The 19,092-nt window shown below is 40.1% G+C and overlaps 1 protein-coding gene across 4 annotated transcripts in view; it reads left to right on the top strand.

Annotated features, from left to right (window-relative positions):
- FMNL2 (formin like 2) overlaps window positions 1-19,092 on the top strand; it is a 307,239-nt gene that overhangs the window by 156,684 nt on the left and 131,463 nt on the right. For all 4 annotated transcript variants that reach the window (XM_035008025.1, XM_035008027.1, XM_035008026.1 and 1 more), the window contains exon 2: window positions 16,936-17,019. In XM_035008025.1, coding sequence (XP_034863916.1) covers window positions 16,936-17,019 — 84 coding nt within the window. The remainder of the gene's footprint in view (window positions 1-16,935; window positions 17,020-19,092) is intronic.

Below are 19,092 nucleotides of genomic sequence, written 5' to 3'. Positions count from 1 at the left end.
GAGCCAAAGGTAGACGCTTAACCAACTGAGCCACCCAGACACCCACAGTATTAAAATTTTTATTTTTGCTTAGCTCTAGATAGACATTCAAATCTTAATTTCTTCAGCATGTAATTGGCCTTTAAATTAGGGTGGCCATACAATTAGTCATCCTAATTGGAGAGTGAAAGGAGACACTGTTCATAATTATGGCAGGACAACAGGCATTTAGAATAATATTCTATCATAAAACTAAGTTCTAACAAACGGTTTTGAAACTCAGCGTTTAGCCGGAGAGATTTCTTTAGATACTACATAGGAGAAGGTTTATTTAGACTGAAGCTTATTGACCAAGGCGACCAGGCTGCTGTATATTATGTGACACTTGCTTTATATGGAACCCCTAGGGAAATCTTTTTTTTTTTTTAAGACAAAATTTCATTTATCTACTTAAAAAATATGTATATTTTTTCTCAAGTCGGCCTCATCCACATTTTTAAATAATTTTTTTTTTTTAAGATTTTATTTATTTATTTGACAGATACAAAGCGAGAGAAGGAACACAAGCAGGGGGAGTGGGAGAGGGAGAAGTAGGCTTCCCGCGGAGCAGGGAGCCCGATGCGGGACTCGATCCCAGGACCCTGGGACCATGACCTGAGCCGAAGGCAGACGCTTAACGACTGAGCCACCCAGGTGCCCCTTAAATAATTTCTTATGTATGGTTGAAAACAAAAGGGTAAAATGCTTTGCAAAGGTCCTTTTGTTTTAGAAACCTTCCAGAAAGCAATAAGATCAGGTGTGCTGGGTGGGGGTGGTGAATGTATAATCTAGATTAGAGTTTTCCACACTTTCTCAGTTGCCAGTGTCCTGAGTCGCTCAGTAATTTTACATGGTGGCCTGAGGCCTAAAGGAATACCTAACTGCTCTATTTAAGGTGTTGTTTTTTTTTTTTTTTTTTAAAGATTTTATTTATTTGACAGAGACATAGCGAGAGAGGGAACACAAGCAGGGGGAGTGGGAGAGGGAGAAGCAGGCTTCCTGTCAAGCAGAGAGCCCGATGCGGGGCTCAATCCCAGGACTCTGGGATCATGACCTGAGCCAAAGGCAGACGCTTAATGACTGAGCCACCCAGGCCCCTCTCTATTTAAGTTTTTATGTGCAAAGAACGCATTTACTTCCTAATCACTCAGCAGCTATTTGAAAAATTTTTTTATGTCAATGGAAAGAAAGATATTTCCGCTGTATTCTTTACAAAATCACACTTCTGGGGCGCCTGGGTGGCTCAGTCGGTGGATCTGACTCTTGGTTTCAGCTCAGATTGTGATCTTGGGGGTTGTGAGGTCGAGCCCCGCATCAGGCTCCGTGCTCAGTGCAGAGTCTGCTTGTCCCTCTCCCTCTGCTTCTCCCCCTGCTTGTGCTCTCTCTCCCTCTCTGTCAAATAAATAAACTTTAAAAAAAAATCAGTTATATATGAATATGTGTGTATCTCTTGGTCACTGCACAAGTTCTCAGACCTGATTTTACTACCAGCCTCATTTCCTGTTTGATTTTCATTTTCTCCTGTTACTTTATCTTAGCAGCTGCTGAAAAATCAGCTTTGCAAAAGTAAGCTTTCATGGAAAGGAATGTAATGTGACTTAATGTAAAAGCAGTGAACTACTTCAGGGTAGGGGTTTGGGCGGTGTCCGAAGACTTCGAATTTTTTTTGTTGGTGTTGTTTCCATCAGAAATTTAAAATAATTCTGCCGTTCCCCTCTGAGTTCATTGTAGGGTGTTGGGATGCCTTGGCACTCAGTTTGAGAACCACAGAACTAGATATGCGTTAAGTTCATCATTTGGACTGTTGCTAAACATGCACTGTGCTTATAGTAAAGAAATTCTCGTGTAAGTATGTGTTTGAGAGACTCAAAGACATTATGTTAGGGAAGTGAAGATGCTCCTGTCTTTCACCCCTCCCCCATCTTGAGTTGGTGGTATTGGGTTCTGGTCCTCAGTAGCTGAAGTTTATCGGACCCTTATTATAAGTCAGACACTGAGCTCAATGCAACACTTAGCATGTGTTCACTCATTTAAATTTGAGTGACCCTACTGTACAAAGCCTCTTTTGTCAGGTTCCCCTGGAAATCCTCCTGAAGTAGCTTGTGTCCTCCTTTTAGGCGAGGAAACTGAAGTTCAAAAAGTTAAGTCACTTGCTAGTGAACGCACAGCAAGTAGTTTTAGTTCTAGGGTATAAGCCCAAGGTGTTACTGTTTACTCTGAAGACTAGCAGCTTTCTCCCCAGCCACCAGCTTTTCGGTAGATGCCGCACCTCCGTCTCTGTGTGTCCTGCTGTAAGGGGTACAGGTTTCATGGTGACCCTAACAGGGAGGTGGTTTTGTCCTCATTTTCAGATGAAGACACAGACTCAGAGAAATTTAGTTGCTTGCCGAAATGAACTGCTGGTAACTGGAATTTGAACCCAGGCTTCAGTGATTCCAACCACAAAGCTTATCATTGTAATTTATAGGGATGACCAGAAGACCTTGTAAAATCCTTGAGTTCCTTGAGAGTCATTAAAAAAAAATTGAGTTATGATAATATGGCTTTTGTGTTAATATATTTTGATAAGTCCTATTCATTTGGAAATCATGCATGGTATGTGTGGCACCTCTCTGTTAAACACTGTCTCCATTGCCCAATCATGTGGAATAACAGAGAATATATTGTGCTTACCATTTATAAATATATGTATAGAAGAGAGAAAGGGGGAATGAATGGACCTGTTTGTCAGTGGGCCAGCTGACACGCACGGAATATTGCCGCCGTTCTAAGCTGAGACCCCCGAGGTAGGGAAGTGTGGGGAAGACTAGTTCAGGATCAGGTTTTAAAGAATCACTGAGGGAGTAGAATAAGTAAGTACTAGGAAGTTTTTTTAAGTTACAAATGAGAAAGTCTCTTGACTCTCACTTCTCCTTCAAGCTTAATACACAACAGCAATTCATTTATACGTGGAGTTGAATTACTGTCTGGAACAAAACAGATCCAAATCAGAGGCACACTTCAAGCTGGCAAACTCTTCGGATGGAGGTTACTGGATAAATTGTGTAATCCCTCAGGTCCTTGGGACTTGAACTTGAGGTTTAATATACAATAGGATAAATGGGTTCATGGGAGTTGGGTTTGGTTTATTTCTTGAGTGAGGAGAGTAGTTACGGAATGTAAGAATACAAAGATTAAATGGACGCTGTAGTATTTTGGCATTTTCCCCAATACTTACAGCTCTCTTGGAGAAGCATAACACTGCTTTGGAGGAAACAGAAAAGTGTTTACATCCAGAATACACTGAGCGAGTGTACTGAGTTCAGCAGCCCAGGGTCATGTCCCCCAGGCCTACTGTTGCGGTTTACTCAGCTGAGAAGCACAGGGAATCGATCTAGTCAGATTCCATATCCCTCCTTCCAACCCTTGTCTCATCTCACTCTTGCTTGTGTGCTTTGTTGTTCCTTTTTCCTGTATACAGCTAAGTCTAACACTTAAAATTGAATGGAGTGCATGCCCTGGGGCCTGCTTCCCAGAAATTTGTTGTCTGTAAATAGGTGTTTGCTTTCCTTGGAAGATGTTCTCTTTTGTTGTTTTGCTTGGTGCATGCAGTGCAAATGTGATCATTCTTCCTCATTTTAGAGAGACTTAGGTGTAGCACCTTATGCCTAGAACACATCACTGGAGTGTGAGAATATAAAAGCAGGGATAATTCAAATGACTAGATTTTCTTTCATATGAACCTTAATATTCTCCTAGAGAGAAACAACAAAGATGGAAAACCTACACCCCAAAAAAGGGATACCTCTTACCAAGGTGTCTAGGGTTCAGTTCATGTTTGTACCACATGATTTAGTTCAGCTGTTTAATAATCTGTTATGTGATGTCATTGGTGTGCATTGCATGGGTAAAATCTGAGTTACCGTGCACCGAACATCATAAGGGTTGGTTTTGCCAGTATTGCGTTGGTATTTACTAACTCCTGAGTGTTTATTCAATGTCTGATCTGTGTATACATGTTCTAAACATTGTAGAAGAGATCAAACTATGTCAGGGAGTGTTGCCTGTGGTGGGAGAAAAAGCCGACGGTGTGAAATGGTGGAAAAACACACAGGATCATTTGGTTCCCAGCACAAGTGCTTATGGAAATGATCCAAAAAAAGAGCAACTCCAGGCGTGGTGTATGGAGGACCCGGGACCTACATGGAGTTGTAGATTTTGGTGGAGAAATAGGGAGGGCGATAGGAGGGGCAGATTCGGTCCAAGCTGGAGGATGAGAGAATGTATATTCTGGACCTTTTAAATTAAAAAAAAATAAATAAATAAAAATAAAAAAATAAATATATATATATATACACACACACACACACACACACACTTTAGATGATTGAAATAGACATTGTTAATAGTATTTGTATAATATTTAATAAAAACCTAAAAATAAATGATGCCTAACTTTGATGCTTCTCTTGTGGCCCGAATCATTTATTTGTTTAAAAGAATACAAAAGACGTGGGGGGGATATGTCTTTATCAAAATATAGCTTGTGTGGCTGAGCTATATTATTCAGCACACAATTATTATGCACCACCTGAATGTTGGGCAACTTATTGGGACTCTAAAGAGGACTTCCCTCCAGGGACTTGGCAGTATTTTAAGGACAGAAAGATAAATCAGTATAATAGAATATGACCGGTGGTCCCCTCCAAAGGATTTTGAGGTGTTGAATAATTTTATTCTTAATGCCAGTGATTTTGGGAATTCTTTAGTCTTTGTGACATCTTAAGCAGTTAAGTGGTTTTAAAAAAATTAAATATCAAATGTCACATTTAGACACCATGTGTGAATTAACTTGTTGATGGTTATTACCATAAAAATACTAGTGGTGTTGAAGTTGTGCTTTTTTCTTACTTTAAAATCAGATAGTTTAGTAATAAGTAAGGGCATTCAAATAATAATGCAAAACAATGAAGTAAAGGCTGTGTTTTGTGCACATATTTTAACTATGTATTAAAGTCTTCAAATTGGTTATCTAGGTTTTATGTTCTTGTCAACTTTATAGCAGGGTTTCTAAAAAGGTTTTATTTATTTGCGAGAGAGCGAGTGGGTGTGAGTATGGTGGGGAAAGGGGCAGAGGGAGAGGGAGAAGCAGACCTCCTGCTGAGCAGGGAGCCCAAATTGGGGCTTGATCCCAGGACGCTGAGAACATGACCTGAGCCCAAGTCAGATGTTTAACTGACTGAGCCACCCAGGTGCCCCTAGCAGGGCTTTTGACTTAACTGATAGATAATCAGCTGTACCTGAAGTACTGCTTTTTGTGCCAGGATGTTGTATGCTTAGAAACAGAAGCTTACTTGATGGTCTTTTCCACAGCCATAAGGGCCAAAAAAGTAAGTAGTAGGCTAATGGGAGAGAGAACCAGGAGCAGAACCATGCAGATGTGTCACACCTCAGAAGGCCTGCCATCCGAGACCTCTCAGCCTTCCTGCCTGGATTGGCTGGGCCTGTCTGTAGCCACTGTGGATCGTCTTGGAACGAGGTCCAAGACTGACCAGCATACGTTGCAGTGAAAGCAAAGTTTTGCCAGGGTTAGTGTGTTCGTATGGATAGCGTAGAGTTTTATTTCATACCATGTCTTCATAGGAACTGATATGTTTATTTTTAGATTTTTCAGTAATTTAATCTTAGGATATTGTCTAGTTCCCCAAGGTTTTCCATTTCCTACTGTAATTAAATTACATTCTGGCTTTTATCAATTTGAAATGCAGCATATGAGATGAAAACCATGCCTCTAACCATTGGCAGTGAAAAGCAGATATGAAAATTTTGGAATTTGGTGTTGTGGAAAGAGGGAAGCCATGCACTGGGGGAGACAAGGTACTGTCAGCCAGGCTACTAGTTTTCTACTGTTTCCATAACAAATTATTATAAACGTAGTCACGTAGAACAACTCAGTTTAATTATCTTATGGTTGTGTAGGTTAGAAGTCTGACAGGGGTGTTACTGAGTGAAAATCAAGCCCTTCGGCAGGTAGGGCTTCTAGAAGCTCAAGGGGAGAATCCATTTCTTTGCCTTAATCAGCTTCTAGAGGCTGCCTGCCTTCCTTGGCTTGTGGCCCCCTTTTTCCATCTTTAAAGCCAGCCTTGGCTGGTGAAGTCCTTCTCACATTGTGTCACTCTGATTTCTTCCCTCTGACTCTCTTCTGCCTTATTCACCCACTTTTTTTTTTTTTTTAACTACTTTTTTCTTATTGTGGTAAAATATCCACACCATGAAGTTTACCATTTTTAAGTGTATAATTCTGGTAGCATGAAGCAAATTCAGTGTCATACGACCACCACCTTTTTCCAAAATTCTTCATCCCCTCTAACATCGGTACCCATTAAGCAATAATCCCCATTCCCCATTTTCCCCAGCCATGTAACTTGTCACCTATTTTTTTTTTTTAAAGATTTTATTTATTTATTTGACAGAGAGAGACACAGCGAGAGAGGGAACACAAGCAGGGGGAGTGGGAGAGGGAGAAGCAGACTCCCCGCTGAGCAGAGAGCCTGATGTGGGGCTCGATCCCAGAATCCTGGGATCACGACCTAAGCCGAAGGCAGACACTTAACGACTGAGCCACCCAGGCGCCCCTGTCACCTATTTTTTTGTTGTTGTTTCTGTGAGTTAGCCTTTTCTAAATATTTCATATTGGTAGAATCAGATAATATTTACCCTTTAGTGACTGACTTCTTTCACCCAAACATTTTCAGGGTTCACCCATGTTGTAGTATGAATCAGAGATTCATTCTTTTTTATGGATGAATAATATTCTGTTGTATGTATATAACAAATTTTGTTTATCCATTCACATTTCAGTGGACACTTGGGTTTCTGCTTTTGGCTGTTATGAATGATGCTGTCATAAATACTGGTGTACAGGTATCTGGTGATTCTGTTTTTGATTCTTTTGTATACATAACTTGCGGGATCAGCTGCTAATTCCGTGTTTAAATTTTTTGAGAGTTACCACAGTGTTTTCCACAGTGGCTGTATTTTATATTTCCAAGAGCAATGTACAAGGATTCCAATTTCTCTACATCATCAACAACAAATATTTTCCATTTTTAAAATTCTTCTGCTTGAAAGACTCTTGTGATTACATTGGTTGATCTAGGGTGGTGCAGGATAATCTTGCAATCTCAACGTTGTTAACCCAATCACATTTGCAGATAACATGTTAATACATAAGGAAACATTCACAGGTTCTTGGGATTAGCATGAGGACATCTTTGGGAGCCATTATCCTGTCTGTGAACACGAGTCTGCCCTAGAAGTCACAGCTATTTACACATGAGGAACTGTGTATTTCAGGCTGTAATTTTTGGTCTCGGTTGTGGCAGAAAGCATAATTTTTCACCTGTTGTCTCAGAAGATGTGATGTTAGTTGAGCATAAACTTGAATTATTTTCTTCCTTTGATGTAAGGGCTTACCATGAATATGGAACCAGGTTCAGTAGTCTTTTTCAGAGCAATTGGGAAGGGGAGAGGGAGACAAACAATGACCCTAATGATCTAAAAAGGGAAGTTAAGGCATGTTGCTGGGGATGTGTTGGGAGAGAATGAAGCCAGGGCTTCAGGGGAATTGGGCAAGGTGAAAAAATATGCTTGTTTCAGGTCAGCAGGTGATAGAGATCATATTTTTAGGGCTTGATTGTGTTGGAATCTGGCTATCGAATGTGTTATAATTAGAGTTTGATATTTCCAATTCTCAAAATGTTTTTACTCTAAACAATCCTGTGTCATGGAAAGTTGATATTTATCAGTGGAATAAGAACCCTTTGTCTGGAGTTTGATTCATTTTGGTCTGTGCCAGCAAGCCCAGCCCTTGAACACATTTGCCTTTACGTTGTCAAGTGGCTGCCCATGAAATAGTTTTTTAGCATCTTAAGTGTTTCGTAACTCCCCCATCCCAGTACACAAGCGTGTGCAGGTAGACAAAGCTCTTGGCACACTAGTTGGCGAACAATTGATAAAGAATCATTTGAATTCGAGAATATGTCCAGGAATCAGGCATCAGGCTTCTAATGACAATCAGATAGGATATTTGAAAGAAGTTGAGTATTTCTTTCCATTATTCCCTTCAGGTTTGAGTACAACTAGAATCTGTATTTCAGGAGTTGGCATGATGGCCTGAGGAGGGATGTGTGATTTTTGTCATCTATTGGGTGTAGAATCACTTAAACCTAGTGATCTGGGGAGTAGTAGATAGATGGGCTACAGGTCAACTTGGCCTGGACTGCTATAGTTACGCCCTTCTATTCTGTAGATAAGATGGGTTCTCGACCTTGCCTTACCCATATTGACGATAATGGCCCTAGAATTAAATATAAAATACACACACACACACACACACAGAGTCAACACTTGGTTATTGCCATTTGCAAAGGGCAGTGAAAGTGTGACTCATTTAAAGGAGTAGATAATTTACATGAGAATTTGGGAAGTTTTTTGTTTTAATTGGTGTTTACTGGTAAAGACAGGTAATCTTCTAGAGATTCGTAATTTCACAAATAAAATGAGTTGTTCTATGATTACAAACCCCAAGTCAAGGAGGAGTGATGCAGACAATGGCTAGTGCTGGACTTACTATGATACGAGAAAACCTGTACAGTCGGGAAACAATGGAAGCTCACTAAAGTAGAAGAGCCTAATAGATCTTCAAGCATTATTAATTCCAGTATTGCAATTGTATTCCTTACAATGTTGATGATAATAATAGTATCTAACATGTATTAAGTCATGACTGTGTGCAGAATTTTCTGCTAAATACATGCATTATCTGATGTGCTTTTCTCAAATACACATGTATGTCTGTTCACTGATATTCTCTCTCTCTCTCTCTCTCTCTCTCACACACACACACACTCACTCACTCACTCACCCCATAGATATAAGTGGGTTTCCTTTCATGATAATGGAAAAAGAATAATAGTCACCTTGGCCTGGATTCTTGGTTCTAGTACTGGTAATAACTACTTATGATGATGAATGTGGACCTTGCCTTCAGTTTTTTTGAGTCTGGTCACCTATAAAAGACAGAATAGGACTAAAATCTCACCAGCTTCTCTTCTGGCTCCGTACTTTTTGATTATAAAATGTTGTGCAAGAGTCATTTGTATTTAGTTCAATCCTTATATCTTCCAAGAAAACAAGTGTAACTAAAATTGTGAATGGGAGGTTAGAGGTAGGTCTAATTGTCACGGTTCCCCAGAAAGGACAGCTTTCCGGTCAGATTTCGTTTTGAAGATGTAACTAGAACAGGGAGCAGGCTGATTTCTCCTGTTGTAGGCTTTACTGGCTACAGCGAATGATATTAATACTCTCAGTGATTAAATAAAAATAAAGTGGCAGTGAAAGATGTCTGACTGAGGAGTCGTTGTGGAGCCTGTCTGGCTGACTGCCTGAGTCCCGTGCCAGAAAACAAGCTGAATATATTTTAGCAGCATCCTCTGGGCTAGGAGGGTATTGAAACTCAGGCTGTCAGGTCGTTGCTTGGGACTAGAAGGAAATGGTTTGGAGGTCAGTTGAGCAGAAGGGTGGACCATAGATTGAATTTGCAGCCATCCTCTGCTACCCTAAGATGTCGGAATTTTAAAGTAAACCCATGGGAGGATGGGTACCTTACTTAGTATCAGGTGATGAACAGAGGAGAAGCCCTTTATCCTGTGCCATTTGAGGACCCCAGAGGCTGGCTTTTCCTAGGTATTTCTTTGGCTGAGGAATTCCCACTGCCTGTCAAGTAAATTCGAAATTCTGTGGTCTGGTGTCCAGGGTCTGGCTGTTCGGACTTGGTCTCATACTACCCGCTCCTTACCCCCTGGTTTATTCTATAGAGTGCACAGTCCTCTGCCCTTTCCTTCATTTGTACTTACCTCTGTTCACACTTTCCCTTCACCTAAAGTAATGAGAATAAGCTCTAACATATCTAGTGTCTTCCATGTACTTACTTTGTGCCATGTGCATTATCCAATTTAATTTTTCTCAGACTCTGTGAAGCAGGTATCATTATTACCATCCGCACCCTTCTCATCATGATCACCACTATCCTTTCCATTTTACAAGTGAGGAAACTGAGGCCTTAGTCTAAGTAATTTACCCAAGATTATAGTATTGATGAGTAGTACAGTTAGGATCGCAACCCGGGTGGCCCATCTCCAAAGCCCCAATATTAGAAACCATATGATGCTGTTAAGTGCCATTCTTTACTGCCCTCCTCACACATCCAAGCCCAGTCCATAGCAGTTCCTTTAACAAAACAACAAAAAGTAATGGCTTCTTCTCTGAGGGTTGATGATATTATGTAGCCAGTTCTGTTTTGTATTGGTGTACCCCTCTTCTTGCCTAGTGCTTCATTGAAGTCTGAGTTTACCTCCTATTTGTATCTCCTTCATTTGGTTTTTAGTGGAGCTTATTAAGTGTAAGAGTACCTGGCTATCTATAGATATGATTCAGTAACTTGTTTTTTTATGGGGGGGGTGGTTCTAGTTCATATTTACAAAGATATTGAAGACTTGTGTTAAAAATACCAGTAGTTTGTCTGAAAAATATTAATACCTTAAATAATACCATGGATTTTCCTCTTAACCTTGCATGCTAACAATCAGGTCTCTGGTTATTCAAGTAGAATTCTTGGATTGCTTCGCTCAAACAGGTCATGTTGTAGAAGCACTATCGCTTAAGCGTCAAGGGGAAGAGGGTGATCATACAGACTACTCTTGAGTCCTGGCTTTGTCACCTATCTCATGCAGGGAAGTTACTTAACCTCCTTGTCCCTCAGTTTTCTTCTCTGTTAAATGGAGAAGATAATACCTACTTGTCAGGATTATAAAGCAGATTAAATTGGGTAATGCATGCAGAGAGCCTAAGTGCCTGAGACATATCAGACCATCAGTAAATGGTACATCTTGTTGTTTTTGACCCTTCACTTTGATTCTGACCTTCCATTTTAAATTACATTTACTGGCTTCTTCAATTCTGGACTCTGTTCATTTTCATTTGCTTTTTGATTCAAGTTGTGTGGCCCATGATGACCAATAATAAATGGCAGAGTCAGGGTTGGAATCCAGCTAGTCCAACTCCAGAGCCCAACTCCTATATCCCTGCCCCATACTGCCTCATTCAATTCCAGTCCGCCCTGTGCTGCCCAATCATCTATTGTAATCCATCCCATTTCCTTTTTGTAGCAAAAGGTAATGACTCTGGGGAGGGGGAAATGAGGAGTTGTTGTTTGGGTATTGAGTTTCAGTATTGTAAGATGAGAGAGTTTTAGAAGTCAACACTAAATATAGTTAACATTCCTGAACTGTGCATTTAAACATGTGGCTGGAAGTGCAAATTTTATTGTGTGTGTGTGTGTGTTTACTGCAAATTAAAAAAAGTAATGGCTCCTTCTTTTTGAGTTCCCATGAAACTTCTGTACCTTTATCAGTTAAGAACTCTAGAAGATTGTTTCTCTTGTGACATGCTTTTCCTTGCTTCCATAAGTGACCCTGCTTGTGAAGTCCATGTCTTTTCTTTTTTTCTATGCAGGTGGTTATGGAATAAAAGAGTTCCTGTTGTTGAATCTGGTGACTTAATACTTGGAAGTTTTAATTTAGAGATTATGAGAACAAAGATGTATTATGGTTACATAAGGTGTATTTAATAGAGCTCACTTTCACTACTGTGCGTCTGCATATCACTGTGGGTTTCTCAACATGAGGCTCAAGGATATCCTGCAATTTTCATTGCTCCTGTGAACCTAGGCTAAGAGCTGATGTCAGAAAGTTGTATTCCTAGGACATGGGTTTTATTTGGTTCCTTCATTCTGCTCTGTGTTGGTATAATATTCTGTCAGTATAACTTCAGATGTATAGACCATCATTGATTCTTTTTAACCATAATTAATATCTCCAGAAACTTGGATATTCCATTATTTACCTCTGATTTTTCAAAAAGCTTTAAGGTGCAAAGCCCATTTAAAAACAATATAAAATAGTAGAGTTAAGCAGAAAACCAGAATATAGACCATAAGTGTAACTACAACTTGGGGTAGATTAATTGTTATAGTTGATACTGATCTGAATTTACTGGCAGTAAGAACAAAACAAAATGAAATTCTGGTTCCGAGATTTATTATGTGTGGCAGAAGAATGCCTAAGACATCGTTTTTCTTTTTAGGGAATTGTTGCTAGCGTTGACCTTGAAGATTTTTTTCCTCATGAATTCTTGTTTGGAAGATAATTACTAATGATTAATAGACATTATCACTGGGGTTTTATAATAAACAAAAGCACTTGTTAGTGTATAGACTTTGTTAATAGCTGAAGCCTAAACCCTGAATCAATGAAGATATTTTCAGACTGAATAATATTACTGAATTAGTTTGCTTATCTTTTATTCAGCAACCTGCATAGTGTTAACTATTTGCCATATACTGTGCTAGACATTGGGTTTAATGGAAGAAATTGTCCTTGAAGTACTTAGTCCAGTGGGGAATTTAGGTGGGCAAACAGGTTTACTGTGCAAGTTGCTATAATGGAGTCAAGTATATCATTCCACTGGAGCCCGAGAGGGTATGTCTTCTAGAAATAGTTGGAGGGTACGCTTAACGACTGAGCCACCCAGGCGCCCCTGGAGGAGGGTTCTTATGATACGTGATATTTGAGCTGATTCTTAAGTTTGCCTGGTTGAAAGGAAGGAAAGAAACAAGAATGCTCTTGGATGCTCTAATTTATTTTAGGTAGGAACTTGTATAGTCTAGAAATAAATCACTAACATCCACTAAACTTTTCAACTCAAATATCCTATGTCTTCAGTGGATGTTTGGCATGCACTTGAGTGCAGGAACTTCATGATTAAATTCTCTTCTATTCCTATAGTGCAAATATTCTGGCCATGGTCAAAGTCCAGTAAATACTGGATGGATTGATGGATGAAAAGAAGGAGAGGAGAGCCTTATGTCACAGATACCACAAAGAACAGATGAGGCAGAGTTGTCACTGTGTGAGAAAGACTTGGAGGTTGATTTACATTTCAGTCCAGTAGAAGAGCAGTCCATTTTTATAGGCAGCAACGGGACTTGGAGATAGAGCCAGTGTTTTCCTCAGAAAGTAGCATGGACTCTTAATGAATTACCTGCAGAGACCTTTAGCTAGGACTCCAGAGTCCTGCCCTATGTAATAAAAAAGGAATGAGTTCATTCTAAAAAAAGTTTTAAGGGCAGTTATTACGAGTTCATCACAACATCCCTGGACTCTAGCTAGCCTCTGTGGAGTGTCTGCTTTTAAATAGAGTCCCTGTAGAATTATTAAGATGTGCAATGTATGCCTGAGCAGCTCTGAGGCTTGACCTGTGGAAAGGGTTATTGCAGATGCACGGCGAATGATTGCCAAGTGCGGTATTGGCACTTGACGTGTTGACGCGGAGTATCTTCTTCAGACAATAACTAGTCAGCAAGCTCAAAAACACTTCTTAGGACTCTTCTTATTCAGAAGGATGCAGACCTTTTTCTCGGCCTACTTCGCTGTTCTTCAGGATGTCTCAGAGCTATCTCAGACCTGAAAAGAGTTCACTTGGAAACCTTATTCTTCACCACCTCCTCCATATCTTTCATTAAATGGATAACCATTTATCTAGTGACTCAGGGTAGAAGCATAGAAACATTCGTCTGTGATGTCATCCCTCAGTCCTTAAATCTAACCTGACAATTTCCGTTAGTGTTTTTGACATCTATCCACCTTACTTCATTTGCTGTGCCGTTGGCCTTGTCCAAGCCACCATCATTCATTTGAACCATTGGCCTCGCTGCTTCCACTTTGGCTGTTTCTAATTGGATCTCCATGTATACCCAGGGTAGTTTTTGTGAAATGTAACTTGATTTTGTCATCTCATGCTGACAAAGCCTTCAATGGCTTGCTGTTGTGCAGTAGGGAAAATAAAATGTATTTACCCTGGCCTACATGGCTGGGCATGATATAACCTTGACTTAGCTCTCCAGCTTTATCTTTCCCTCCTTCCCTCTCTTTTACTTTCTCTCTGCCCACAATAACTGTCTTTCGGCTTTTTGCTGTGCCAAGCTCTTTCCTGACTTAGCATCTTTTTGCTCTTTCCTCTCCTCAGTACGCCGTTGTCCGCTCTTGACCTGGCTCAGTCCTTCTCATTGGTGTTCTTCTTAATTGTTAATTTTTCCTAAAGGGTCTTTCTAGATTGTCCATTCTAAAGTTGCCTTCTGATAATCTCTATCAAGACTTATAAGAGTTGAAGATGAGTTCTTTTCATTTGTATCTGCCCCACCTTGATATGATGCTGGGTTGGAACCATAGCTCTTTGGTTCCCCACTGTGCTGTATAGAACAGAGCTTGTGCAAGGCTGGTGCTTCACAAACATTTGTGGAATGAAAGACCACTTCTTAAAAATAAAATTTGGTCTAGATGGAAAGGCAATAATAGGGCCAGCATCTAACTCCTGTAGCAGTGTTTGCAAACTGATCCCACATGAGTGTCTAGTAGATACTCACAAAAAGTTAGTTACTGTCATTTTGCCTTGCTAAAAAAAAAAAAAAAAAAAAAAGTGGCATTTTTAGTGTCTGTTTTGGGGAGCCTAACAGACTAAGTTTAGATTGTGTTCTCCTGGAAAGCTGTCGAACTTTGAGCCAGTTAACCAGGGTCTCCCAGGTCTCCTTTCCCATATATAAATTGAGGAAAATTACATCTCATGAGCTTGTTACAAAGATTTACATGAGATTATGTGAAGTGCTTCATACAGTGCTTGACACCTTGGAAGAGTTCAGGCATTCTTTTTTCTTATCCCCTTTATATCTCAAGAGATTAATAAGGATTCAGAAAAACTCATTTAACTTACCTCATAATCTCACTGTTTTTATTTAATGCATAATCACACCCAAGAGCATTAACATGGAGGTCAAAATCAGTTTAGGGGGAAATAATCCATCTCTAGGGTACAAATAAGCAATGATGGACTGGTTATTTAACGGTCAACAACATTGGTTTCCCTCAGAAAGAGACGTGGAATTCTCCTTTGCCTTATCCCAGGGGTGGTGGTTTAACATTGTAAAATTGTAATTACAGATAAATGCAAGTAGTTATTTTTCTTTCTAGTTCAAGAAAATATGCTGTGGATATAAGTGGTATGAAAACATTTCCCCCATTTTAGATATTTCTGGGGAGAAGCCTTGGCAATATCATTGAAAACTCTGGACTCCAAAGCTCTTCTGCTTATATTATCAGCTTTGGGGGCAATTAAGAATTTTAATTTTTTTTTTTTAAGATTTTTTATTTATTTGCGAGAGAGACAATGAGAGACAGAGAGTATGAGAGGGAGGAGGGTCAGAGGGAGAAGCAGACTCCCTGCTGAGCAGGGAGCCTGATGTGGGACTCGATCCCGGGACTCCAGGATCATTACCTGAGCCGAAGGCAGTCGCTTAACCAACTGAGCCACCCAGGCACCCCAAGAATTTTAATATTCTGAAGGCAGGTTGTTAGATTCAAATGGTTTGGGTTCAAATTTGTAGGTGGTCTGTGACTACCACATCCTCAGGCATACTACTCTGGATGCTAAATTGAGTTTAAAGGAAAATGCTTGAGTTACAGCTATCAAAATTATCAAAGGTTAGCTCTCTGCCATTAAGTTAGAATAGCTCACCCATTCTGGCCTCTATTAAATTTATTTCACTGCATGATAAGAGACAGTAACTGTCAAGTTGGATTGCTTCTCTGTAGGTCGTCTCTTTCAGAGAGCTAGGGGCTCTAGCATTAAAATTTGAAGACCTTTGGATTTGTCTACCAAAATATCGACCCAGGCAAGGATCTGTATTGTGTATTTAGGGATAGCTATGATTTAGAGCATTGATACGAGGTGATAGAGCAATTAATAGACATTGACTCCTTAGCTCAGTTTAGAGCATGGAAACTTTAGGGAGGCCAAGGGAATGGACATGAATTCCTTCTGGGACTCTCACTCTGCCCTGTTCTGTGGCCAAAGATCTCACCTCAGACCAAAGCCAAGTATCTTGAAGAAGAATATATAATTCTTCATTTGGGACATGGGACTAAAAACATGTGAATGTACCTGGGCGCAAATCCACAACCAATACTACGGAAGGTGTGCTGTGTTGACAGAGGGAGGTTTATATGAGTTCTGACGTCTAGATGTCTCCTTGAGCTCATGGTCCATTTCTCACTGCAAACCCACCATCATAAACAATATAGCTAAATGGAGAATTACGGTTGCTAATGTTAACATATTTCCCAAAGGAGTGCTTTTCATCTCACAGAGGTGACAAAAACCACTTGCACTTTTTTCATTTTTTTTAAAATTTAAAAATTTTTAATTTTGCAAGGTGTTTTTCTCCCCCTTTTGTTTTATTATGTTAACCACCATACATTACATAATTAGTTTTTGATGGTAGGGTTCCATGATTCATTGTTTGTATATAACACCCAGTGCTTTACTTAAAATTACTTATCAAAGTAAACATTGATGTTGTCTATCAAAGGTTCTGGTCATTGAGTTTTCGTTTGGTGTTTTCTGTGTCTGGTGGGGCAGTAATGCTTTAAAAAGAAATTGGGGTTATATGCTTTCAACTACTGAGTAGAATGGGAACCTGCTCTTAAATGAAGAAATAATGCATTACCTTTGGTGAAATGCAAGTCTGATAGTTCAAAGCAGACCACCTCAGATGTCCCAGCATAAGACTTCAGAGCTTCTCTAGTCCTGTTAAACTGATGTAATGTTTAAATGACCTCTCTAGGGCATTTCGGTTTAATTAGATGCCAGGAATTGCAAAGAAGTCTAAAAGAACCACTGTAGTATTCTTTGGTCTGCCTGTGAGTTAACTCCCCATTAGCAGCCTGTTGTGGAATGTGACATAGCTCTTTCCTTTTCTATTTACAGAATGCTATGAACCTACCCCCGGACAAAGCCAGGTTACTGCGGCAATATGATAATGAGAAAAAGTGGGAACTGATTTGCGATCAGGTAAGACACAGTGATGCTTTCATCAAAAAATAATGAAAGAAGAGAATCAGATTTCCTCCCTAAATAATAGTAGACTTTTTCCAGGATACCTGTGCGTGGATTTCTGTTTTGGGCCTTCCTGTTTCTTAGTACAAAAGGTAAAGCTAGAAAGTGACTTCTTTTATTTGTGCATTATTTTAATTCTCTCCTTTATTTTCAAGCATTTAGTTATTAGATTTTCTGGGAAATCTGGTCAGGTGGGCAAACCAAATTCAGATCTGTTTTGTTTTTTTGTTTTGTTTTGAGACAGCGTGAGTTTGTGGGGGGAGGGAAGGATAGAGGGAGGAGACGGGGGGAGAGAAAGAATCCTAAGCAGGTTCCATGCCTGGTGTGGAGCCTGACGTGGGGCTCGATCCCATGATTCTGAGATCATGACCTGAGCTGTAATCAAGAGTCGGACGCTTAGCCAACTGAGCCACCCGGGCGCCCGTTTTTCTGTTTTATATAGCAGTTTATGCTGCTTGAATAATGCAGGTCCTCTAGTTTAATTGGCTTTCCTATTCATGTATATTGTTGTATATTCATTCAAGAAGGTGGATTGTTTATAAAGAAACATCACTTGGGCTGATAAATTATTTCAGATTTTAGCAATTCTTCAGGTGTTTTCATTTTATCATTAACTCTTAACTCAGATTCTTCAGAGAGATATAAAATAAAAGTGAAATTCCGCATTTTGTTTCTGTCTGCTCTTCTAATTCTTTACCTTAGAGGTCCACTGGTAAGACTTTGAAGTATTTCCTTTCAACTTTTGAAATGTTTTTGTCTTAAAAGTTTTGTCTTAGAAACCCAAAATATGTGGATGTACACACCCTCTATTCTGTGTCTTGGTACATTCATCATTTCTACCCTATTCTTTCAAATGGTATGGAGTATTCCATTGTATTGATAGTAATTTCTTTGGCACTTTGTTGCAGGTTGGTGTGGGCTAGTTGCTGTATTCCTAGGGTCAGTCTGTGGCTACCAGGCTCTGTATGTTAGCTTTTTATGTTGGGCCATGAGCTTCAGGGGGCCTGTGTCTCCTCCACCTCCCACCACCCTGAACACTTCTGGTGAGTGTTCTAATTCCTCCTAAGACAGCTCCCACAGGTTTTTCCTGTGGGGACAGCATGTATCAGAGAAGCAGAGGGGTTTTTTATTGCCCACAGGTAGAACTATTACCCTAAGAAATTCATGCCTGCAGTTGACACGGAGCTTCTAAAGCGTTCATTGTGTGTGGTTTCTCCTTAGCTCCTGAACTCAAACAGTAATGAAATGATGCTAAAAATCCTCCCCTCTTTCTCATGCTATATTTGAGTATCAGGAGTAGATAGAAACTGAAGAGGAAGCTTATTGCTTATGTGACCATGATGCAAAAGCGTAAAAATCTTGCTGACACCTAGACTCTCCTTCCTTGAGAGTTAATTTTTCATGAGTGTTGTCTAAACCTATTACTGCGAGGAAAATGATTTTACAATGATGATGAACAGAGATGATAGGGATAGTTAATATAAAGGAAAGGTAATCGCACAAATGAGGGAGGTCCAACGGGTGTGAAAATTCTAGTATGACAGGTTATGACAGTAACACAGACGAAAGCAGCGTCAGTGGCCATTTTGTTAGCCCTGTGAGGAAGAGCTGAACCTCCCTCAGACCTGTGGGATTTACAGGCCATCAGGCTGCTCTGCTCCTTTCTAGCTTTATTGAATTGTTAATTAAAAAAATAAATTTATTTTTTAAGATTTGATTTATTTGAAGCGATTGAGTGAGCGAGAGCACGAGTGGGGTGAAGGGTAGAGGGGGGAGCGGACTCCGCGATGAGCAGGGAGCCCGATGCAGGACTCGATCCCAGGACCCTGGGATCATGACCTGAGCCGAAGGCAGACACTTAACCGACTGAGCCCCCCAGGTGCCCCGAGTTAATTTTTGCCTCTCTAGTAGCCAGAGGGCAGATTGCTGCTGATGGAGGATTTCTAACAGCTGGACTCTTCCCTCAGCCCAACAGGGGCTTCATAGGGTTGATGGTGGGTCTAGAGGATCTTGGGGCTGGGAGGGGAG

Source organism: Mirounga leonina, unplaced genomic scaffold (assembly GCF_011800145.1).
Source record: "Mirounga leonina isolate KUSES-001 unplaced genomic scaffold, KU_Mleo_1.0 Mir_151, whole genome shotgun sequence".
Taxonomy (NCBI): Eukaryota; Metazoa; Chordata; class Mammalia; order Carnivora; family Phocidae; genus Mirounga; species Mirounga leonina.
This window is presented reverse-complemented; position numbering and strand designations above follow the sequence as displayed.